The 26,345-nt window shown below is 36.0% G+C and overlaps 2 protein-coding genes across 10 annotated transcripts in view; one reads left to right on the top strand and one right to left on the bottom strand.

The window, feature by feature from the left end:
* LOC117339445 (putative aminopeptidase W07G4.4) overlaps positions 1 to 9,076 on the top strand; it is a 29,275-nt gene extending 20,199 nt beyond the window's left edge. Inside the window, exons 9-16 of the mRNA XM_033901025.1 lie at positions 205 to 290; positions 1,536 to 1,640; positions 2,093 to 2,168; positions 3,063 to 3,181; positions 5,431 to 5,514; positions 5,751 to 5,858; positions 6,192 to 6,323; positions 7,933 to 9,076. Coding sequence (XP_033756916.1) covers positions 205 to 290; positions 1,536 to 1,640; positions 2,093 to 2,168; positions 3,063 to 3,181; positions 5,431 to 5,514; positions 5,751 to 5,858; positions 6,192 to 6,323; positions 7,933 to 8,067 — 845 coding nt within the window. The 3' untranslated portion in view covers positions 8,068 to 9,076. The remainder of the gene's footprint in view (positions 1 to 204; positions 291 to 1,535; positions 1,641 to 2,092; positions 2,169 to 3,062; positions 3,182 to 5,430; positions 5,515 to 5,750; positions 5,859 to 6,191; positions 6,324 to 7,932) is intronic.
* Positions 9,077 to 11,070: 1,994 nt separating this feature from the next.
* Positions 11,071 to 25,240, bottom strand: LOC117339444 (protein farnesyltransferase/geranylgeranyltransferase type-1 subunit alpha-like). 9 transcript variants are annotated; one of them, XR_004535213.1, is made up of 9 exons: positions 25,070 to 25,240; positions 22,432 to 22,546; positions 19,884 to 19,988; positions 19,397 to 19,507; positions 19,066 to 19,227; positions 18,223 to 18,285; positions 16,315 to 16,489; positions 13,013 to 14,472; positions 11,071 to 12,908 (listed from the first exon to the last, which is right to left on the bottom strand). XR_004535213.1 is itself a non-coding variant. In XM_033901024.1 (8 exons), exons 1-8 carry the CDS (start codon positions 25,209 to 25,211, stop codon positions 14,347 to 14,349), a joined length of 999 nt encoding a protein of 332 aa, XP_033756915.1. In that variant the 5' UTR covers positions 25,212 to 25,240; the 3' UTR covers positions 11,076 to 14,346. The 9 variants fall into 9 exon arrangements, 1 of the variants encoding a protein (XP_033756915.1); XR_004535216.1 differs by having other exon boundaries at positions 13,049 to 14,472; XR_004535215.1 differs by having other exon boundaries at positions 11,076 to 11,647; positions 11,699 to 14,472.
* Between the last annotated feature and the right edge of the window lie 1,105 nt (positions 25,241 to 26,345).

Below are 26,345 nucleotides of genomic sequence, written 5' to 3'. Positions count from 1 at the left end.
GGTAATCTGGTCACTACAAACATGTTTTGGTATGTAGATCCATATACAATGCAGTCCTTTGATCAATTAGGTTCCAATTTGGCCAAATGATGTCATATTTATTTCAATATATTAATTTAATCTGACTATCAATTCCTGACACTGTGTTTTGATTAATAGGTGACAAATTAATCCTATGTACTCCCACATGTGTTTTATTTGCAGAAGTGGACAGACACCGTGGTCGTCTGATCTTCCTAGAGTATGAAGGGGAGGGCAAGGTGGAGAAAACCCTGTTTTTGGTGGGAAAGGTACATAACAATTAGCAGATAGAACTTTCCATTTCTTTGTGGCATATAGAACTTTCCATTTCTTTGTGGCAGCATTGCTGCATTACCACCCTATAGTAAATTTGACATTCATCATGTTAATTACTTCTGTTACTGGTTCCTGTTTGACAAAACCTCCCATTAACTTCCTGGAAGTTAACGTAACCTCAGGTAATGGTCCGAGGTGCATGGCTCGACTCTTATCTTATTGGTGTCTTGTGTTTATCAGGAAGCTGAGAAATGAGCTGGTCTTTGCTTTCATGGTTATGTCCATGAGCAAGACACTCTACCCTAATTGTTTTGGATTGTATGCGATGGGCCTCCTGTATGTTGTTCAGTGAGGTAGTCACCAACTACTACAAGGAGACCCCACCTCAAAATGACCTTGGCTGTTCACAGTGCAATCAAACAAACAAACAAACAAAACACGTCTGGTAGTTGTTTTACAAGAGTGGGACTAATGCTAGAACAAAGCATATCTCCTAAGTGGCTATTTCAGATTTTAACATTTGAAAGTTTCTACATTATTTGTATTTCTCAGAGAATATCTGGAGAAGTTCATCAGGGGTAGCTAGGTTTCTTTTGATTCCTAGTTAAAATCACTGTTTTTCTCATAGTTACGTATTACATTTCTCTGTTTTTTATTCTTGCATGTTTCTATTGAGTTGTCAGTCATTGTCTGGCTGTTTTAGAACAATGGTCTTGTAATCACTCTAGCATCTCCTTGGTACATGTATTTGTTTTGCCTATTTCTGATGTGTAGAGAATTTTACAACTTTGTCTCTTTTTGTGATTTGAGATATTTACACCTTATCCACAACATCTTTGTTATGCTGTAACAATATTAATGCTAGGATGTCCAGATGTTACAACAATGAGGCAACAGAAGGTGTAGATATGCTTGTAAGCTTCAGGTATCAAAACTATTCAGTATTATATAGCAGTCTGATATAATTATGTACTAGATTGCTGACATTTGGTTTGGGGAATGATCATCCACTGATTTGGTTTGGGGAATGATCATCCACTGAAAGACTGAGATGCTATATTAGCATATGCTAAACCTGTTTATGATAATGATAAAGTTTGGGGGAGTTGAACATCTACATTTGTTTGAAAAAAATAAAGAATTAAATTCAATATTTCAAAACACCTGTATATCACCTGTTAAGATTAAAACTCTCAAGGTTAGATTGTTAACATAAAAACTGCCCTTGACCTCTGTAGGGGATCACCTATGACACAGGTGGAGCTGATATAAAGGCTGGAGGAGTGATGGCTGGCATGCACAGAGACAAATGTGGTGCTGCTACTGTGGCTGGATTCTTCAAGGTAAGTGGGGGTCTACAAGGTAAGGTATTGATGGGGGTCTTCAAGGTAAGGCTTTGATGGGGGTCTACAATGTAGGGCAATGATGGAGATTACAAGGTAAGGCAGTGATGGGGGTCTACATGGTATATGGCATAGTGATAGTAGTCTACAAGGTAAGGCAGTGATGGGGGTCTACAAGGTAAGGCAGTGATGGGGGTCTACAAGGTAAGGCAGTGATATGGTACTCCAAATCTTTATCATGTAATATCAGTATGTAGTTCATTGATTTCACCATTGAGGTCAGAGATTCCAATGATAATAATGCCATTGTTGATATCAATAATACTGATATCCATGTGATTTTTGACATTTAATTGTTTGTTATTAAGAGTGATATCCTTTGAGAGAGAAGAAAAGGTCATGTGAGTGATTGCTATGATAAAATGATCAATCAGGATATTTTGTTATTTCAGACATTATCAGAGTTGAAACCAAAAGGCCTCAGAGTGGTTGGAGCTCTCTGTATGGTTAGGAACAGTGTTGGATCAGGTAAAGTGACCTTTTTGCAATTATTCAATTTTGGTTATTTGATTTTTTTTTAGCCTACCATCATCAGCTGATGGGCTTTTCAAATCACCTTTCATTCAGGATCTATTCATACATCAAAATATATTTTTCTCAGTTGTGTATGGATTACAAAATGTTGTAGAGATGGTCTATTTGGCCATAAACCCTAATTGTGTAGCATCAATTTTTATGTTGAAAACGCCTTTCGTCTGTGATCCGATGTATATGTCCGTTCGTCTTTATACAGTCCTTCTTGCCACTATTTCTTGAGTATACTAGCGAATTCCTATTAACATATTATATATAAATGATGGCTGTTATTACCCATGGGTACCCAAAAGTTATATTAGAGATAAGTCATTAGATTAAGAAGCACTTTAAGTGCTTTTCAACATAGAAAGCTTTTAATCTTAAATGAGTGGCAGATTCTAAACTGGGAAAAGAATTTGCAATATAACTTGCAGTGTTTTGACATTACCCCTGAAATATCCAGGTGAGAAATGCAGGCCCCATGGGCCTCTTGTGAGAATGATAACTTATAGCTGATCATGACTGGTGACCCTCTCTGATATTGACTGTTGCTCCAATTCATTATAGTACAAATAATCTAGACTTTTAAATTTAGTTATGTGCCAAAACTTAAGTGCACAAAAATAGATACGTTAACAGTAAGCAGAATATTCTTGTCTTAATAGTTTCTTGATGAATAACATTTATTTTGTGATTGAATGATTTTCATCCTTTTTATTCCTATTAATTATTCCTGTAATGTATCGAAAGATTTACAACACTTGTGAAATATAACTAATTTTTCTAGAAACCCCCAATATTATTTATCTCTTTGACGTTTACAATCGAATCTGTTTTCTATTACAGAGTGTTATGTGGCAGACGAAATCATTACCTCCAGGGCTGGGGTCAGAGTTCGTGTAGGAAATACTGATGCTGAAGGTCGTATGGTGATGGCAGATGTATTGTGTCACTGTAAGGAAATGGTAGGTATCTTGAATTAAGAATTAGGACATTGTTACTATAATTAGTGTTTTTTGCCATAGAGATGACCACAATGACAAGCTTGTGAGAATTGTGAAGGTTACATATTAACAAGAATAAATTGATGTTAATTTTAAAATTTGATTTTTACATATGTGTAGACCTATATTGCTTAATTCTGAAAGTTTTGTGAAATGAACTCATTCTAAAGGTGACATATGAATATTTCAAATTCAGATTTTCAAAACTTCAAAAAGAATGTAAACAATTTGGTACACCCAGGAATATTGTGTACTCACGCAAATTTAGATGAAAAATTCAAAACCTGAGCAGTGTTTTTCTAAAATTGACAAATTTGGACCAAACACTCATTGCAATGATAGCTTCTGGTGATTGTACATGTTTGAGTTAATAGAATCAGTTGCTTAATCAACTGAGATAGATTGTATTGGTCACTCCATTACAATATACATTGTATTGGTCACTCCATTACAATATACATTATGTATTGGTCATTCCATTACAATATATATTGTATTGGTCATTCCATTTCAATATACATTGTTAGCTCACCTGGTCCAAAGGACCAAGGTGAGCTTATGCCATACCGTGGCGTCCGTCGTCCATCCGTCCGTCCGTCGTCCGTCCGTCCGTCGTCCGTCCGTCAACAATTGACTTATTTGACTTCTTCTTCATAGCAGCTGATCGGAATTTGAACAAATTTGGTCAGAACCATCCCTATGGGTAGGGGACTCAAAATTGTACAAATGATGGGGCTGACCCCCTGGGGGCCTCTAGGGCGGGGCCAAAAGGGGTCAATTTGGCGCTATTGATATAAACGACTTCTTCTCTGAAACCAAGTAATGGCTATCGCTCCTATTTGCCTGGTAGCATCACTATGGGGTGGGGATTCAAAATTGTACAAATGATAGGGCTGACCCCCCAGGCCTGAGGGGCGGGGCCGAATGTGGTCAATCCGGCTATATTCATATAAACAACTTCTTCTCTGAAACCAAGCAATGGCTATCGCTCATATTTGCCTGGTAGCATCATTATGGGGTGGGGATTCAAAATTGTACAAATGATGGGGCTGACCCCCCAGGGGCCTGAGGGGCGGGGCCAATGTGGTTAATCCGGCTATATTCATATAAACGACTTCTTCTCTGAAACCAAGCAATGGCTATTATTGCTCATATTTGCCTGGTAGCAACATTATTGGGTGGGGATTCAAAAGTGTACAAATGATGGGGCTGACCCCCCAGGGGCCTGAGGGGCGGGGCCGAATGTGGTCAATCCGGCTATATTGATATAAACGACTTATTCTCTGAAACCGAGCAATGGCTGTCGCTCATATTTGTCTGGTAGCATCACTTTGGGGTGGGGATTCAAAATTTTACAAATGATGGGGCTGACCCCCCAGGGGCCTGAGGGGCGGGGCCAAATGTGGTCAATCGGGCTATATTCATATAATTGACTTCTTCTCCTGAACCAAGCAAAAGGGGTCAATTTGGCTAAATTGATTTAAACAACTTATTCTCTGAAACTTAGCAATGGTTTCACTTGTAGCATCCTATTGGGGTAGGGATTTATATTTGCATAAAGGAAGGAACTGACCCCCAAGGGGGCAGAGGGCAGGGTCAAAAGGGGTCAATTGGTCTAAACAAGTTCTTCTCTGAAACTAAGCAATGAATATCACTCACATTTGTGTGGTAGCATCCATATAGGTTCGCGCCAAAAGTCAATTTCATGGATTAATGCACTTTTTGGCATTTGTAGTATTAAAATAAAACCAATGTACATGTACCCATATAAAATGCTGATGATATATATTGACATAGCAATACCACTTATACCAGCAACAAATATACTTAAGCATCATTCTTGTTTCATATCTCATGAAACCAGGTGAGCGATACAGGCCCTCTGGGCCTCTTGTATTTACTATATTTTACATTTGACACCAGTCTCCCATTACCCTAATGTTAATCTGGGCTGTCTAGATCACATGATGTGATTGTTACGTCACTTTGATCGATGTCACAGAAATTCTTGGTAATACGCTACAGATGAATCAAACGTAGTGAGGATTCTGATTGATAACAGTTGTGTTACTATGACCAAATTTTGGCACTATGTTGAACATTGTCACAGCAACGCTTTATACTGTGCCAGATTGCTTGCGATTCAATCACAGAAACACATTTGATTAAAAGATGCAGCAGCTGTTCGTTCATATGTGGCTTTATTTTAGGCACTTGATGCTACCAATCCAGAGCTGTTCACCATAGCAACACTAACTGGCCACGCTATTCGAGCCATGGGACCAACATATTCTGTAAGTGTTACTCTAACCACCACGTTCAAGTGGATGTTTTGTCTGTCAGAAAAAGGTTTTTACCTGTTGTATAATTTATTAATAACTTCTCAATCATTATAATATTCTACATGGGCATGTATTGATTAAATCATTTTTTTTGACACAGAGCAAAGGTTAAAGGTCAAATTGACCATTTGTAACTCGATCATTGTTTGGTTGAATGATTTACATCCTTGACATTTCTCTTTCTGCAGATCATCATGGACAATGGACCAGCTCGACAACTTAACACAGCTCGTTCTATGCAGGAGGTTGGAGATGTCTGGGGTGACCCCTTTGAGGTCTCGACGATCCGACGTGAAGTAAGTTTTGTAGAAGTTCCAATAACAACACTTTTCTTATTCTCATTGCATATTACTTTCGATAAAATTTTAGGAATTTTTATTTTTTGTTGTTTGTATTTTACAGTTACAGTGTTTATCTGTTTTGAAAATGGTCGTTAAAATGTCTGATGTCACTGAATTTAACCAATTATCTGAAACTCCCCTCAGGTTTTGAAAATTGGAAGATATTGATTTATTATTGTTAGCAATTAACTCATCATATTTATCTCATGAAGTTAAGCACCTTAAATAAACAAAAAAAATCCTGTTTAACATTTTTTGTGTTTTACTCCTGTACTGTCATGTCAACAGGATTTTGAGTTCCACACAGGAAAGTCCGAGTATGAGGATGTGCTCCAGGCTAACAATATCCCGTCGTCTGCTACACCCCGTGGACACCAGACACCATCTGCCTTCCTCATCATGTCCTCAGGGCTTGACAAGGTCAGTTTACTATCATTTTTAATTATTTTCTAGCACTTTAAGTAAACATCAACCTCCTTCCAAATATTTTACCAATGTTATGATGATTTTGCCATTTGTTAACAATACAATCCTCCCAGATGACATTTCATGACTCTGTGCCCTGTGTAAATGTACCTTAGCAGTGATATTGTGTTACACTTTATTTTGGGAATCATAGCCTTGACGTCCTAGATATATACTGACATATAGCATGCCATTTTATCATAAAATACTCAAAACACTTAAGGTCAAATTATTTTTTTTGACATTATGTGATTTTATCCTTAAGGTCAAATGATTTGACCTTAAGGTAAACAAACATTATTTGACCTTAAGGTCAAACCTTAAGGTCAAAATAGACCCAAATTCATGATTCAAACTGTACCCTGAACATAATGGACTTGTCCAATCTTTCCTCATTTTCTCTGTGCATGCTTCTTAAATTGTTTATATTCAGAAATATAAGTGTATATAACAATTATGAATTTTTTAACCTTAAGGTAAATAAGTTTTTTGCCATTATGGCCATAATGTCGAAATTTTATTTACCTTAAGGTCAAATGATTTTTTAACCTTAAGGTAAATAAACTTTTTTGCCATTATGGCCACAATAAATCTCACTTGTAATATTAAATGATTTGATATAGTCTAAATATTGAATATAATTTTCTACACACTTTTCAATGTTGAAGTTAAGTGTTTCCTTTTCCATTGATTAGATAAAACTGCATCCGCCTCCATTTTTCTTTTGTAAAATTCAAATATGACGAACAGAGGAAACTACGCATGTCCAATGCGGAGGACGATTCCATTATCCTACAAGTGGTGCGTCAACATGTCTGACGTCACATAATGGGGTAAAAACAAATTTTTACCTTAAGGTCAAAAGATTTGACCATAAGGTAAAAAGATTTTACATTATGTGTCTTACTCCTTAACATAAATAGAAGTGGACATAATGTCAAATAGTCGTTTTTGCCATTATCTAACCAATCTTTTTTTTACCATAAGGTCAAAAGATTTAAACTGATTTGACCTTAAGGTCAAAAGATTTGTGTATTTTATGACAGAATGGCGTGCCATACTGACATGGGCTATCAAGGGTTTTCTGATTTATCGAAAAAGAAAATGCCACTTCAAATTGTTCATGACACATATTGCATGATTTTAGCCCACCATTATCAGATAATGCATTGGTGGTCTATGGTGCATTCATAAACAATCCTTGCTATCACTATTACTTGAAAAGTACTGGAAGGAATTTTCTCAGGCTTCATATGTAGGTTCCCCCTTGGTCCCTAGTTGTGCCCATTTGATTTTTAGTCTGACCCTGAAAATAAAATGTCTGAGAGTTGAAGTTTAGTATTGCTATATCTAATTAACAGAAAGTTCTCCTTAGATCTCTCTTAGATTTCAGATGTATAAGGTTCTCCTTGTTATCAAATCATTAAAGAAGAGAAAAGATGAGTTTTACATAGAACCAATTAATAGAGATCATTCATAGTTGGACTTCCAAGATCTCTCTTTAATATCTAATTTCATGTAAATTCAAGATACTTAGACAATGAACACATATTTTCTATTAAAGCATGGTGTGGATTCCAAGCAGCCACTTCCTTATTCACATCTGGACATAGCTGGATCTTCTGGACCCTTCCCAGGGGTCCCCACAGGTTCACCACTAGTTGCCATGGCAGCCAAGTACATCCTCCCCAGGTTGTGATAACCTTGATGATAAAACATGACCTACACTTGTAGATGGGATTTTGTTATAAGAACTTTTAGTGTCATATGTAATCAGGTTGATGTTCTCCTGTACTATGGAAGAATTCAGTTGTGAATGTAATTCAGATATATATATATATTTGTGTATTATCAAGATGCTAAGATAATTTTCAGTTTATGATTATATAATTGTTGTGGAATAAATTGAGTTCTTGTTCACTCGGTCAACCATGCTTTTGAAATAAGCTTTATGTGATCAGTGCTCTCCGTTTATGATTTTTATTTTAGTTATTTTATCAAGAGTTATGCCCCTTATATATAAACATGTGTTAGCTTCTGTTTACAATTCTCGTTACATATTGAATGCTCGTGTATTATTACAGAGGTATATATACACTATTATTACATATGTCATAAGTCTATGGTATACCGGGTAATAGAAATAATGTGGAAAGTAACTTTATATTGTGGTACATTATCAATCACTCTGTCAATTGTCCATCATGCATCAATTTCTTCTAAAAAACCATTTGATTTAGGGTCATGGTATGAATGGTTTGACCCTGGCTGTTAATAGGACGTTAAACAAAAACAAACCAAATGAATGGTTATCATGTTTGTACAAATGAATGACCTTGACCTACATCGGGGTCAAAAGTGCCAAAATATTTATCCTTTTTTTTCTGAATAACGAGAAGAGAATTACAATGTTTAATATACCAGAAGGTTCATTGATTTAGGATCCACAATAAGACCAATAGTACTTGAAAGTAACATGAATAAAATCTTCAAACATTGTGCATGCAGTCTTCTCTACATAAGCTACCGGCGAGCAACACAGGTCCATTGGTCCTCCTATATTTTCCTTGATCAGCATTACGATAATGAGATTTCAGGTTGTGTACACAAAACAGAAATGCTATAGGTTGATTGTATACCTGTATATAACTTAATATGATTTTTCTGAATTTATAATCAAACCCAATAAATATATTACATATCAACAGTTTAATGGTTTTGCTTGTTATTGAGTGAAAGAGCATGTAACTCGATCTAATGTAAATTGGAAGGGTAAAACATAATTTGATTGTTCAGTTTGATCAATGATATTCCCTTTCAGGATCAGCAGCTTTTTCTGATCTTCCGTGTTATGAGTTGATGTCTTGGAGGAAATTCAACAAATATAACCATACCTATCAAAACTGGAAAACGGACATGGAGATCTCAAGTACTTGGATAGATACAATACACTGTTCACGAGTTTTAGCTCATCTGCACTAAGTCAACGATTGTGATGAGCGTTCTTGTGACTGGTATGCTAGTGTCGCGGAGGCTTTCATCGTACCATTTCCCCAGGCATTTAATCGGGTTGCCGACTATTGATGGAATCGTCTCTCCTTGGACTTTCAGCTGGAACTGCTGTGTAATCTTCCCCTTCCTGATGATGAGGCACCTCGACTTCTGAGGTTTGAAGCGCATCCTCGCCCATGTTGTTTCCTCTAATGCAGTCAGTACCCACCGCGATTGAACATGGGTTCCTGTCATGATGGTCAAGTCATCCATAAACCCTCTGCTTTGTGGTTGCCTGATGTTAGTGTCAGTCTTTGGACCCCTAGTTTCTCTTTCCCCAGCCTTTATCAGCATGTTCATCTGCATCACGAAAAGCATTACTGATATAGTGCAGCCACTCACTATTCCCTTTTCTAGCCTCTGCCACGAAGTCGTAAAGTCATCTACAGAGAATCTAAGTTGAATGGTGCTGAAATAGCTTCTGATCATTCTCTGTATGTGGTCTGGGACATGGAAGTGCTCCAATGCCTCCTCGATCAGTTTGTGGCATTAGCAAGATCCAGCCAAACGACAATCAAGTCTCCTCTTTTCATGCACACTTGCTTCACCAATGAGTCGACTGATGATGCTGGTATGTTCAATGCATCCTGAAAAACACGGAATACTTCCTTTCTGTACCGATGTGTCTACGTACTGGTTAGATGTCATGTATGTTGTTAAACGCCTCGCCAGCACTGAAAAGTAGATCTTCCCTTCCACGTTCAGAAAAGAGATTATCCTGATTCACTGTCCGATCTCCTCAGAGTTTTCCTCTTTTGGTACAAAACATCCTTCAGCCTTTTTCCAGCAATCAGGTATAACTCCTTTCCTCCAAATGTCCAATTCGATGAAGATAAAATATTTCAAACTTTCACTTAATTCAAAACTGGCGTTAGTCATAAGTATTTCTTTTTAGTGTTATAATTAATGTAGTACTGGTCCAGGACTTTAAAACATGGTATGCATATATCTGCATTTCAGAGACCTAGATATGCAACTTATACACTCTGATTTCATTCTCTTCATAATTCATTTCTCATCTTCATTATCTCTGCGAGTATGATGACATGCTTGTAAATCTATGTTTGCATATGGGTCACTCATGCACTTGAATTCTCAATTCCGTCAATGGCATAACTAAGTTTTTGGTACATCTATATGAAGATGTCATTTACGTTTGAGAAATGTGTGTCGACCAGTGTCAACAACCTGAAGTTGTAAAAACCGTTCGAGCTGTATACAGAAACTGCAGACACGCTTTTAATATGTAGATTTGTAAGCCAATTAAACTGTTGGTACAGGAACAGATTGAACTTTACAACAGGATATTTTCACTTGCCCACAGACTAGTCAGTACCACAAAGCAGTCTTTTGTACCATAATGGGATATGTACATATATGATAAGCATGTATGCATATTTAACTACTTTATAAAGTACAATGAAATAAAAATTATAACTAGCTAAAGGAAATATCATAACCGAATTTGACCATTTAGAGGAGAATGAACCAGTAATCGGTAGTAATTTGTTTTTCTTTTCTTCACAATATATTCTGAACTGTCAGCTCACTCAAAGACAATTTAAATACTGTTTCTCCAAGAAACAAGGACTGCTACAAATCTGTGCAAGCTGTATGTAGTCGTAAATGATGAAATAAACAAAGTCAAGAATCTTACAAACAGAGGACATTTATTTCAACAATTTGACATTGAAAAAGAAGCTGAAGGGACATGTAACGCTCACAAGGATATTTGACGTTAATGGCAAAGTATTTAATCAGAGGTCATTTTTCTTTTTAATGGATATTTGCCAATGTACATATACAAAGTTGATCCTTTATCTGACCGTGAACACAATATGAACACACTGCTTGCCTAAAAATTTAATTTAGGTCAAATTCGTTCACATGACTTCATCCAAGAAACCTCATGGTCAAAATGGCACCGGATATTCCAGAACTGGTGCAGAAAATTTCAGTACATTGTACTTTAATATATATTTGACCTCTATGGTCTTAAAATTACAAGGAAACTTCATCGCACTCTATCCAATATCAGCTGCCTAAATATAAAAAATTCTTAAACATTTCCAAAAAATGTTGTTCAATTAAAGAAAAAAGTTGATATACCAACGACAGATGCTGCACCATACCCATGGCCTGTCAATTAGCTTATCCCTATACTACTGTATCGCCGAGTGAAACAAAGGGAATTAACTCTGATAGATCAGAATGCACCAAACCACAAGCTCAGTGCAGGCCATGTGAGTTAGATAGATAAGAATGCACCAAACCATAACCTCACTGGTTATCATGCCAGGTGTGTTAGAATAATATAATAAGTATGTGGCTTATGTTGGCACCTATAGGCTTAAGCACTAATATATCCTAAATAAATGCACCTCTCCTTGTACAATAAATGTGAAAATCGAACAGCATTCAGTTTTTACACAAGATAGTCAAATTCATATTCCTTCAGTGTTCATGGATTAACATATGGTAGCAATAACATAAGTATATAATCTCATTAAAATCCATGGTTTTTCTTTATCTTACAACACAAAATTTCCAAGTCAAATCTCAATCCAATGGGGATTTTTTTACACAAGAGGCACATGCACTCATACCTTGTAAAAACCGACTAGCTTACATTTGTATGTTATATGCTTTTTGACCTTATTTTGTGTCATTATTGATAGTATGGTTTGACTTCAGCTTTCAGGATGTAACTGTGTTTTAATTAAGCACTGTTTAGGACTGTGGGTTCGAAATTTGTGTAAAGCCCGAGTGGAAAAAGTTGTTGTATAGTACTCATTAATCTATAACTTCTTTGCAACATCTAATTTCAATTTTTATATCTGCAGCTCCAATACTCTTCATATTATTCCTTTTCCAACACTCTTTTGAATTAATAAAAACTATTCAGTTACACGACTTATAAGCTTGCTTCTGATACATGTTCATTTACAAATACTAAGAAAACAATAATGTAAAAAAACAAACAAATTTAATCTGAATCTGTAATGTACAATTAAGTATTAAATATTTATCAAACACTTATACTGTAATGATCACAACTCAATTAGCACTTTCCATCAACATACTGAACACAGTGTGAGTATATAATCTAGCATTGACATATAACATAACACCATAGACCCTTACACTTTTAATCAAGTGAATGCCTTCATATGCTTCAGCCCATGTAAACTTTGACCTTGCCAAGACCTTTGGACCAGGTAAACTTTGACCTTGCCAATACCTCCTAACCATATGAACTTTCCCCTCACCCAGACCTTTGGACCAGGTGAACTTGCACACCTCACCCAGACCTTTGGACCAGGTGAACTTGCTCACCTCACCCAGACCTTTGGACCAGGTGAACTTGCTCACCTCACCCAGACCTTTGGACCAGGTGAACTTGCTCACCTCACCCAGACCTTTGGACCAGGTGAACTTGCTCACCTCACCCAGACCTTTGGACCAGGTGAACTTTCCCCTCACCCAGACCTTTGGACCAGGTGAACTTTGACCTTGCCAATACCTCCTAACCATATGAACTTTCCCCTCACCCAGACCTTTGGACAAGGTGAACTTGCTCACCTCACCCAGACCTTTGGACCAGGTGAACTTGCCCACCTCACCCAGACCTTTGGACCAGGTGAACTTGCTCACCTCACCCAGACCTTTGGACCAGGTGAACTTGCTCACCTCACCCAGACCTTTGGACCACACAACTCAAAAAGCTTCTTTCAACAACGGCTTACACCTAGCTACATATAGATGTGGACTGAACGACTTTGGGACGAGGTGCACTTACATCAGACCTTCTGGTAAGATAGACCAATTCAACACCTCAACCAGAATTTCTGGCCACATTAACTGGCACTTGAATGATACCACAAAACATGCATACTTACACTGCAGAACCTTGAGTTCATCTGCGTGTCAGTAGACTTGTAAACCATATCATGTAATACTATATATTTACAATATAATTTCCAGTTTGGCATGATTTTTCCTTGGCTGATTACCTGTGGAACATCTGTGTTCCTAAGAAATGGACTATTTCTTTCTAGGAGGTGGAACATCTATCTTTGCAGCCATAAGATTTCGTTGTTGATGTACAGATCCCTGCATATTTGAATAGCATATGATAATCCTTAAGGGATTCGAGTGAAATAGTGACCTTATTACCATAGCAAAAATTGCTTTTCCTTTATAATCACACTGACATGATTAACATTGCTTATTTTGAAAACAAAACTACAATTTATTTACCTGATTGAATATGATATATACACAGGAAGGTTTCACTATATGACAGGTGCATGCAAGGGATTTTACATGGCATTTAATATTAAATATTCAGAAACACTGAGTGAATACTGTGCTTTCTTTTGAATATAAAATGTAACTTTATTCTTGCTATTGTGAAAACATTAAGTAGTCTTTGATAATGTTGTGTCACAATACCCAATACATAAACTGTGTTATTGATAAGTAACACCTTACACAGATGGACTTCAGGTTGTCGATCATTTTAGTCGGAGAATTTACTGTTTTCACAAATGTTTGCAAAACAATTTTTAGCAATGTGATCAACAGAATCTTCTTTCCATTTCATATGAAATATATGGAAAAAATATCAATTAAATATTTTTTCTAACTTCACTGATCTCATATGAAACAAAAACGTGAAGGTCCTCTACACAGATATCACATATCAATAATATAAAGCATGAGTTTGAGATCACTTGATTTCCGAGACTCTGGAAACTGGTCACTTGTCAAGAGATATATTGTATATAAATCCCAGTCTAGTACAGACATTGAACATCCCGATAATACAGAATTCTCCAAACATTTCCTGAATAGTGTTAGTAACAAAGTGCAGCATTTTCTGGGCACCGAGTAGGGAGGTATTAATATACTGGTACAACATGGACTAGGAAGGTCCTGTAGGAGTTGTGTCTGAGTTTGTATTTCCAAATTTAGTAGATAACACTCTCGAAACATAGTTCCAATATTCACTCCTGATGGTATCGAACTCCTCTGCCAGGGACTTGCACAGCTGTGGAAATAAACAATATACATTTCAATATACACACTTTCACATAATTATAATTTCTATAGACAGAAAAAATGATAGCTACTTATTCCCCAGCATTATCGCCCCAACATTCCAGATTGTCACTTTTATTGCTTCCCCTTGCAATACAATCTAATCAAAATCTAGATGGTCATTCTCACTACGTTACATGAACATCTAACAACATCCCATATGGGGTCACGTTGCGGTGACCTTTGAGATATGTATTACACTTTCAGGGCGAATCGTGAATTTGTCGATGTCATCGAAGCAAACCATTTCGTCACAGTATGCATCGGAAGCAAACCATTTCGGCACAGCATGTATATACATGTAGTTATATGCTTTCTGGGACGACATGACTTGAAACAAATTGACAGATTGTGCCACCTATGCACTCTAGTCATTCTAATTCGGACAAATAAAATTCACTTCCAAGATTCTGGAAGTAGTCATTTGATTGGCTAATCCAAAAGGTCACCCCGACGTGACCCCTTATGGGATGTTGTTAGATGTTCATGTAACGTAGGGAAAATGACCATCTAGATTTTAATTAGATTGCTTGCAATATAAACTGGTTTTATTTTACATCAATTATGAATCAAGTTGTAAACTAATACTAATCACACCTGTTGGTACTGATGGAGGAATGCTAGGCCTTATGGTTTGTTGAGACTTGAAAACATAGAGAAACCCTGGTTGCCTAGGTGATAGGCAAGTGCAATATAACCACCCTGGTATATATGATACCAAGTCAGTATAACCTCAGATATATCTTGTTTTATAACAATATAAAAACTTTGTATTTTATAACTATATTAAAATGGATAATCTGCTTAATTTCTTTCTTGATTCTTTGATGAAACCACAAGAACCTTTCCACTTTTAAGATAAAAAAATACTTCAGAAATGCATATTTCTTATTCTGTCTAAAAAATGTCTTTAAGTCATAGTTTTGCCCCGATAACACCCAAAAACGAACAAAACAACTTCATTTCTGAAATAGAAGAGGGGATGGGGCGAAAAGACGTTCTAGCCATTCAGACGATTTTTACGAAGTTTTGATTGATAAAAACACAAAAATTAGCTTGAAAAGTATAAAAAAAGAATGCATAAACAGTCAACTTACTATTAAACTGAGATTTATATTCTTTTTTAGACATTAGGACAGATATTTGCCAGTGAAAAACGTCTCCGTTTTCATGTAGGAAACATAGTTATGTGACTAATAATCTGGACGGAAGTCCGGACCAGGAATTCAAACTACAGTTGTATTTGATCATTTTTTATTTCAAAATAAAAAAAAAATGATGTGAAATGCTTTGCCATAATGAAAGAATTTAAAAAAGACATTAATGAAAATAAAAGAAACTGAATTAGATTAAAAATAAATATTTTACCATCTCTGTAAAAATGGGGATATTTTTAATATATTGTTCATTAATATAGACATTTTATTAAGTGAAGAGTGAATATTTAGTTTTTTTTGTGTGTTTTTTTTCTTCATTATTATCATTTATATTATATATTGTCTTTATTTATTTGATGACTAAGGAAATTCCTTTTTCATATTTGTGCCCCTACTTATAGCTTGTAAATTTGATATATGTGGCAGAATATATATAAATAATTATGAACTTTTCTTTTAGGGTCATTTTGTTTGAACCTGGATTAAGAGACCACCTGTCATATGTGACCTTCTTTATTGACTCCCTTCGAAGGTCACATATGACAGGTTTGACATACTAGTACTTACAATGGCCTACAGTCTGTTTCTGATAAGACACATGATGATATAATTTGTTGTTGATAAGATATGCTTACTGCTGTGGCCTTGTCTAGCACATTGTGTTTGTCATCACAGTCCTTTTCTAGCATCTCCTCATACGTATCCACCATACAGCCCATCAGGTACGGTGAGCGGTACCGGTTCTCATACAGCTGTTGACAGAAGTCCATCAGGCCTGGGTACTTACTCAGATCATGGTCCATCAGCGCCCTGTGCACAGAATGGCATTATAACCTCCAGGAAAGTTGTGTTTTCTTTTCAATTTTTCAACATTCACACAGAAAACAGTTAACCTGTTTTAAAATTATTACTTGCAACAAATTTAACATTTATACATTTGTTGTACCAAGGGCTACGGCAACAAGCTTACCAATTCTCACTCAATTAAGTACAACCTCTTCTTTAAGGCCAACTTAGGGACGAGCTAGGAGGATCATCTAAAGAACATGTATTTAAGTAATACTGTATACCTGGTATTTTTTGGCCCAGGTTATTTTCACCCTAGAGCAACAAAAAAGGTATTCGCCCCGTTTTAATTTTGCCCTAAACTACTTTTTAAGAAATGTCTTTTCCTCATTTACAATCCGAAAAATCCATTCGGAATTCTTGATACAATCACACTCGGAACACTCGGTATTTATCGAATTCCCCCATTTTCTTTTCTTTGCATATCCTGCTAAGGTGTAAAATGTAATTAGGTGTGAAATAAACAACGTTTACCTGTGTTCAGATTTACTTTCAACCTATATTGATTAAAATAGTATCGGGTATGCATGGTCGATTTTAAGCAAACAAGACGCGTGGTAAGTTCACCGTGCCGTGACTAATTACTGACCAGTGTTTTCTCTTGTTCATTTGTCATCTATGGAAGCCACAAGTGAGGTGAACTAATCAGTTTTCACAATGGCAAGAATCTGATGCTATTTCGTATTCATCATTTTAAAAAATGATCGAAGTTTAAAAGTTACTTAGTATTTATAGTTTTTTTTAAAAATCAAATATACTAAGCCTATTACGCTGTCTTAGCCCATATTCTCGGTTTAACTCCACAAGATATTGCAAATTTACTAGGCCTAGATTTAAATCTAGATTTTATTTCACATGCATAGATTGGAATAAAACAATAAATTATTTTATAAATTTGGTGTAAATATATAACATGTTTTGCTTGTGATTGTATAGAATAAAACACACTTGAAAAGTACGAGGGTATGTTTTGGATCCGACTACAATTAGCCTATGTACGATAACATGTAAATCCTGCAATTGAGCTTGAAATTTTTGCTGTCATCTTAAAATCGCCCTATCATCAAAGGGCGAAAATGGCGAAAATTAAACGGGGGCAAAAATTACCAGGTATACAGTACTGCCTGGAGAAGCTAACTTTAAATAATCAGAGGTCCCCTTTTCTGTATTCACAATTCCTTGACATCCCCAACAGCCAATTTACAGATCAATCAGATAATATCTACATTTTAACCAACCACCTTTCTAGTTACAATGGCAACAGAAAAGCCATCGCAATTGCCTGTATGCTTACACACCAAGTTTGAAGAAATTCAGAAAAAAACAATTAAGGTCTTATTGGAAAAATGATTGTGACCAATTTATATGCATTTTGATTTCAGTAACCATGGCAGCAACCTACCATCATAATCATGGTAGACTTGTGCTGAAATTTACCCAACAGTCCATGTGAGGAGTTGATCACACAATAATTTGCCTCCTTTCTAGTTACGAGGGCAATGAAAATTGACATGTTCAGTACACAAATATGATACACCTTTACCTAAACACTGATATGACACACCTTCCTTCACACAAATATGATACACCTTTACCTTAACACTGATATGACACACCTTCCTTCACACAAATATGATACACATTTACCTTAACACTGATATGACACACCTTCCTTCACAGAGACATTGGGTACCTACCCTTTTAAGTAATTCCAAGCACTTTCATTGTTTGGAGCCTTTTTAATAAAATCTTGAGCATATCTGTAAAAGAGAAACACATTGTAGTCGCACAGAGCCATACAATTCATCAATGGTGCTTCCCCTCTCACAGAGTTATTGGATATGTTACACTGTATATTCTGTCTTACACAATTAACAGTGATAGGAATTTGTGTCAACAGGTGAAAACATACTAACTGGTGTATAGATAGATCTAGTAAGAGGCCTAATGGAACTGTACTGCTCATCTGTTCAATGGTGTGCATCTTATAAAGGGCAGATTTATTAAAGTGAAATTTGATTGATACCATCGGCATGGATTTAAAATTAATACTCTTACTGTAAACATACATATTTAACTATAATTTTATTTTAATGCCTTTTTCGCACTGGAACTATTCCACTAAACTATGATTGCACTAATTGTAGCTAATTATATACATCATTTTTGATGTTCTAATTCACCATTCGGCTAATCGGTTTCAATTTATTTTTGCACTAAAATTTGAGTGCATCAAATTAAGTAAGCTTACAGAATTTCAGGAACATTTTACCCAGGCATGCTTGATCATTAAAAAGTGAATTAAATATCAGAATAAATTTGACATTACTGACCTTGAAAGGTCAAGGTCATTCATTCAAACAAACTTCGCGAACCTTTCATCAGAGCATGCTACTGGCCTGATATAATGAACCTTAGCCCGTTGACATTTTACTCTACTGACATTCAAAGGAGGCCAAGGTCATTCATCTCAACTCAAGAGACTTGACAAGTTGGCAGCCCTTTATTGCAGTTATATGCTACTAGCCCATAGTGTGTACCTTACTTCCTCCTCCAGCCTCTCTCCTGTAAAACCTGTTGTGTTGCTGACAACAAAGTAGCGTTGATTCCAGGCGGAGTTATTTCTTAAGTCGTCTTGAAGAAGCGCATCCACATAGTCCAGCTCACCTTCCCACAAACCAAAGTGTTGGATCACCCATTGTCTGTAACACATAAGCAGGAAAGGTGACTTTTGTAGCTATTGATAGTAGCCTAGTAGATGTTGGTTGGGTATAAACCCACCTGTGTAGCCATTTGCAACAGAGGTTGGTTGGGTATAACCAACCTGTGTAGCTATTTGCAACAGAGGTTGGTTGGGTAAGATGAACTTACCTGTGCTGCCAAGCATGGTAGTTTTTGGCATCCCCTCGCAGTATCTGTGAGGTAAACTTGAGTTCCTGTGATGGGTCGCTGAGCCACTCCACCATGACACGGCGGTGATGCCTGTAAAACATCAGTACAAGTCTGTCAGACTTGTATAATATCATCTTACACATCAGACCATGTGATATCACATTGTATATCACCTTACAAATCTGTCAAACATTTGTATACTATATATGTACAAGTCACCATACCTGTACAAGTCAGAATCACTGTATCTGTACAAGTCAGAATCACTGTATCTGTACAAGTCAGAATCACCATACCTGTACAAGTCAGAATCACCATACCTGTACAAGTCAGAATCACCATACCTGTACAAGTCAGAATCACTGTATCTGTACAAGTCAGAATCACTGTATCTGTACAAGTCAGAATCACCATACCTGTACAAGTCAGAATCACCATACCTGTAAAATTCATTGTTAGTACTTACCACACTTGATAGTTTTTGGGGTGATCTTCTATAACATCAGAGATGTAACTAAGCTCTGGTTTAATATATTTCTTCAAAGCTTTCAGAAGAACTCGGCGGTAATGCCTGCAAAAGTTCAAAACATTATAAAAGTTACTATAAACAAATTTTAGAATTTCCTGCAGTAGCTGTTTTTCTCATCATTCTGTAATTTCAGGTTTTCATGTGTATGTACAAATATGTGGATATACATATACACATATGTGCACATACATGTATGCCCTGTGGCTAGTGAACTGAAAATGGGCAAAAGTAGGGCATGGACTCACCCACAGATATGAACCATTATGCAAGAGCAAAAATTTGGCAGCCGTCTTTGATTATCAAAGAAAGACAATGGTGAGATCAACACTAGTGTGTATGATTGAAATATTATATAAAATGTTATGTGATACATTGTTTATTCCATTCATATCCCGACAGCCAAGTAACACCCAAGTGACATTAAAAATCATTATTACTTACTTAAGATTTTACATATAAACATTCACCAGCTTACATAGCACTTCAAAGGAATGTATAGCAATCACTGTAGATCACAACAAGCAATTAGCCCATATATATAGTTGACTGTATCTTCTATCATACACAAGGTTAAAGGATTGGATTCGTGTGTAGCGTTAACGTTCCAATCATCAGAACGTTAACCTCCGGGTATTAATTGTTTACTCATTATACCATCATCAATACATAACCATATACCTGGCAAGTAACAATTAGGTCTATATTTTGTTATGAATAATGCCAAAATCTTGGCCTCCTTTTTATAAGAAAATTTGTGAACATAATTTTGAAATATTTTTCAATGTCTGTCTATATAGCTAGTACGCATTGTTGATGCTTCATTATTCAGTATATGTAATGCTTTTCATAATTGATTTCTTTTCTTCATGATCAATTTAGTATCATACATCATTTTATTAATTGTCACATTTGATAATAAAATAAATTGTTGAATACACAGGTCCTAGAGGCTGTCTCAACTCTGAAATCCTGTTGTTTCCAAGATTGTAGATGATATTTTTCATTAGGTATTAATCTAGTTTTTCTTCCAAGAAAATGTCAATTTTTCACAAAATTATTTTTTTTCTCACTTTTTTTTCTGTTGGAATTGGACATTCAAAGAAGGGTATTGGCTATCTCAAATGCAGGCCTAGTAATCAACCAATGCAGTGAATAATAGGGGTAGGCCTATTCCCGAGCATGGTTCTTATACCCGGTAAAATATGTTACCACCATCAAGGCCAATTTTGGGTCTAAATCTTTGGATTTTATTTACCCCAATTATTTTTTTATTTTCGGAAATCTCATCGAAAGTTTTAGAATATTCTACTTTATTTTATAGGAAATTCCCATGGCCTTTTTTCAAAAACCATGAATTTCTTCTGTAACATTCAAGACTAAGATTTATCCTTGATATGCTGTAAATAAATCTATCAAATAAGATAAGTATAAAGTATCCAGTATCAACTACAAACTGTACATGGACATATAGCTACATGTATAGTTAGGAGATTCCAAAAATCTTATCATCAATGTTTCCCTGTTTTAGCACTTGTACAAAGTAAACACACAAGTCTAACCTAGGTACGGTATATCTACACAAATATATTCCAATAATCATTACTGTCCAGAAAGGTTGTGATTACATGTACATGTGGTAGCATGGTACATCTGTTTGTATGTCTATATTTATGGACAATGTGCCAGAAATGTAATTCCAAATCTGAAGCTGTTGGCAAGATTCCATGTGATAAGATTTTGATAGCATTATTACCAATCAGGAGATTTGCACACTGTATATAGATATATTATAACCATAGCCAGACCTACACGAGAAACAATAAATGAGATTTAATATATATATATTGCGAAACAACTTTCTGAATTGGCAGGAAAACACTGGTCAAATACTTGTGCGTCATCTTCAATATTATAATATTGACAACACATGTGCCACAAACATTTTTAATGGAAGAGATATACAGTATATATATATATATATTATATATATAGTGTCAAAAAGTTTTCAATGTACTTTATACAAATATGAAACCTTGACACCCATCCCCTAAAAAAACAACCTACATACATACATGAACAATGAAAACACTGAAGTATTTTGCAGCAGCTTTTTTTTACATTTAAACATATAATATTACTTGTACAGGCACTTGAAATTCAAAACAAAAAGAAGTAGATTCTGAGATCATGAACAAGAAATATAGATTAATTGATTATAATAACACAAACTTTACAATTTGTCAAGACACATGAGACACAATGATAATTTAATCATGAATAAAGAAAATGACATATGTTGAATTTGAGAAGATTTTAAATTACAAACTAGAACATAACATTGAAAAGTCTTTATTTTGATCCATGTAAATAATCATATAGAAAACACGTAAACTGAATATATGATCAGCCAATTGCAAGTTTTGAGTAATCCTCTTATCAGTATATAATGTTAAGTAAACCTGAAACATTGATGGTGAGAACCTACCAGACTGTATAGTTGGCAGGGTTCAGTTCTGCGGCATCCTTTGTAAGACTGAGTGCACGTTCACTGATCTCATGCTTTGATATCACAGCACGAAAGTAGTCGTACACATCCTTGACTGCAATATAATTATATTCAGATAACTGTGTGTAAATTTGCCCTGCTTACTACACTTCCACTTCCTATATTGCCCTGCTTGCTACACTCCAACTTCTTATATTTACTTACTACTCCCATTCCTATATTTCCCTACTTACTACTCCCATTCCTATATTTCCCTACTTACTACTCCCATTCCTATATTTCCCTACTTACTACTCCCATTCCTATATTCACACTTCCTACATTGCCCTGCTTTCTATACTCCCATTCTTTATTGCCCCCTCCTTACTTAACTCCCACTTCCTACAATGACCATCTTACTACACTCCCACTTCTTTATTTCCCTTCTATCGACACCCATTTCCTCCATTGCCCTTGTTACATTGCAGATTGAAATATAAATACAAGGAATGTATAAATAATTACTGAACACTGAAATGAAACTTTGATTCATAATAAAATATTAATACACATGCACTTTTATTATACCTATTTGGCTTGTACTATCTGAATAACTATTATTGTCAATAATAGTCTTTGATTCATTAAATATCTCCACTCCATGTTTTATATTCTGCCTTGATGTAAGCCCAACTAATTCTCTCTGGTGCCTTTTTCTTGTTGAGACGTCTCTTCCCTACCATATGCATTGAGACATCAGATTTTCTGTCAACAGGCAATGGAAAGTTAGGGGAAACTTGAATCAGGGTAAGCTTCAAACAAGCGGCCAAGAGGGCCTGCATTTCTCACCTGGATATAACAGTAACGATTACCATGGACAAATTTTCTCATTTAAGTTTATATTATATAAAAATATTTTCCTACCTTTTGTTAGAATTATAATTATCCAACGGCCTACAACTATCTTATTTTAAACTCAGTTATTGTGACAGGTGCCTAGTGCTATCTCAAAGTACTTTTACCAAGGGACTTACTGAACTGGGATTTTCGCCCTACAGCTGGTTTTTAAATTCCTGCAGTAGTTTTTATGCTGTAATATGTTAACAACCACATCATTTTGGAGCTCTTGTCTATCCTTGCTACATTGTATACCCGATTTAATTAAAATTAGACTTGTAATTTCCACTCCTCTACGATACCCGTAGGAGGTCATCTCAGCATGACCTTTAATTTGAGCTTCAAATATAAGCCAATGAAAACTGGTCAATGATGTCATTCATCAACCATTACCAATGACAAAGAGGCTTATACAAGTCTTTGGTTGCATCTCCTTAGTATTTACGACTCAATTCAGTGCTTGATTTGAAATACATATACGCAAAATTTCGCAAACATAACTGCATTATGTTAATGGCCACGGTAATAGAAATATTGCTAATCCTCTGGACATTACATTGAAAGAAGAACAGAAAACGATTAAACAATATTCTCTTGTCAACAGGACGGATTGTGTTGCCAATTGGATTTTGAAAATCGTTACTGTACACGTTATAATATTCCCTTTCACACTAATTTTTTTCATGACGCTATTATATTGCCTTCACTGCATGTCTATCTCTCGAACGATGAAGAAAAAACCAAATGACAAAGCAAACGTTTGTTAAATTATCAATTTGATGAGGTATCTTGGTGAGCCGGAGTGTTTGAAGCCATGTTGTTTACCATTGCTATCGAACATCGGAATATACCTCGGGAACGTTGTGTAAGTATTTATACTTCCGAAGAATGAAATCACACCGACTGAGCTCAAATGTCATGCTGAGATGACCTCCTACAGGACATCGTTAGATCTTGTATGGAAGTGTATCGTAGAGTATTGTAGAGTAGCAGAAATTACAAGTCTAATTTTAATTAGATTGATTGTATACCTTTCATTTATTTAGTTACATCAGACAGTAAACATTTTAATACGTACTTAAATAACTAATATGAAATATATATTAAAACCAACATCGCTTGGGAGGACACCCCCCTGGGGATGCCACTTAATTGTGATGTTGCATGCGATTCAGAAAGTTTCCCATACATGCATACTCGCTGCTAAGAGTTATGCCAAAAAGAACCTTTTTTTTCATCCAGGCTTTCCCTTTTTATGCCATATTTTTCTATCTTACATGTTAAGTAATCATAATAAGTTAACCGTTTTTGTTATTAAATGCCAGTAATGTATCCAATGTGTTTTAGAACTAACTACGGTTTTCTGATCACCGAAATACATGTAATATCTAACTATTCATCAATTACTGACTAATAAGACTATAGCCTATGTAGCATAGGTCAACACTCTTTTGGAGGGGGGGGGGGGGGGGGGTCGCCGCTTGTAAGTTATCATTATTATTACACTAATATTTTCAAATCTTTCAGTTGGTCCCGACATTACTGTTATCATGTATTGTCATCCTCATAACATCTCGTTTAACCCTGTTATACAAATCTGGACAGTCGATCTCTTTAACTAAAACACGTGACCTCAGTAGACTATAAATGGTACTGTAGGCCTAATAACAACAAACAAATGCTTAACACCCGGCATAACACTAGTCACCTCGTTTGAACCCTCGTTTGTATATATACTCACACTTGTCAGAGTAAGCAATCTGCACAACGGGATGTGGTCCGTCATCCTGAGGAACGGGCACCACGTCTCGCCAATCATCCCTCTGGCAGTAGGGAGTCCACGAGACGGGACCACTGCCTTCGTCTGAACTCGACTCCGACATTGCACCGAAAGAAATAGTTTTCAAAATAGACGGCAGGCGGCGCTGTTCGAAGGAGCGACTACATTTAGACTCGTAGAAGGAAATACACCCTTTTTCCCGCGCTACATCAAAATGTTGAACAAGACCTCCCTCCAACATCAAATCAAAATACGAAAAAAAAAAAAAATGAAAAAAAATAGATGTCACGTACCACGTATCTGTACCCGGATCCAGATTTTCGACCACCCGACTCCCGAAATGAAAGAAAACCCACCAACTTTTGCACAGAGACTTATATATCAGGCTCTGTTTTGCAGAAGTCGACACAAGGAATTTCCAGTAATCATAGAATGAGTGGGCAAACACAATACTAACAATAACAATAATAATAAAAGGCAGTAAAATCGGTTGTCTATATGCTATTTTTATTTTCCCCCGACTATGCCTACACGTTTTTTTAGCCAAAAGTAAACGTAGACTATTTTCATAGAGATCACTACATAAGACAATGCCAGAAGAATTTTTTGTCTTTTCTGTCCAATCTAAGAAACATCAGATTTTCAATTTCCAATCTATATATGTCTCTGGTTATATATTGCACATTATTGTTATGGAGTGAATTTGCTTTACCTAGGATTGCCCATGAAAGCCGATGTACAGCTTATTTCCAATGGGGTCCTCGAGTAAAAGAATTTAAAATCATTATAATTATTTATTTATCATATTAAAAAGTCGACTTCTAACAATTTGGGACCACATGGATCACTTAGGAAATGATGCCAAGTTTTTTTTGTTTTTTGTTTTTTAATTTTGAATAAACACAACCATTTTTATTCTCAACGTTTCTGTTTGTCTGTCAATTTGGCACTTTCATCAGACAATGTAAGCTTAGCTCCAGATCAGATGGTCGGATATATATTTCACCTTTGGGGCAAGGATTATGCGATACGTAGCTTATGTCCCGCTAATATGTCATTTTGTTTCGTATGATTTTGAGTTCTTGCGTCATTTTGGCGATTCCGTTTCGCTCCATATTCCGTGTATCCGTTCTCCGGTTCACGGTTTAGACACTCTTCTTACTAGATCTAGCGGGAAAATATGAGTCTGCCTAGATCCAGACGAGTTTGACTTTTGCACGACTCTGGGTAAGATCGT

The sequence above is a fragment of the Pecten maximus genome, chromosome 12, assembly GCF_902652985.1.
Source record: "Pecten maximus chromosome 12, xPecMax1.1, whole genome shotgun sequence".
Classification (NCBI taxonomy): Eukaryota; Metazoa; Mollusca; class Bivalvia; order Pectinida; family Pectinidae; genus Pecten; species Pecten maximus.
The sequence above is the reverse complement of the archived record's forward strand: the minus strand, read 5'-3'. Positions and strand labels throughout refer to the sequence as shown.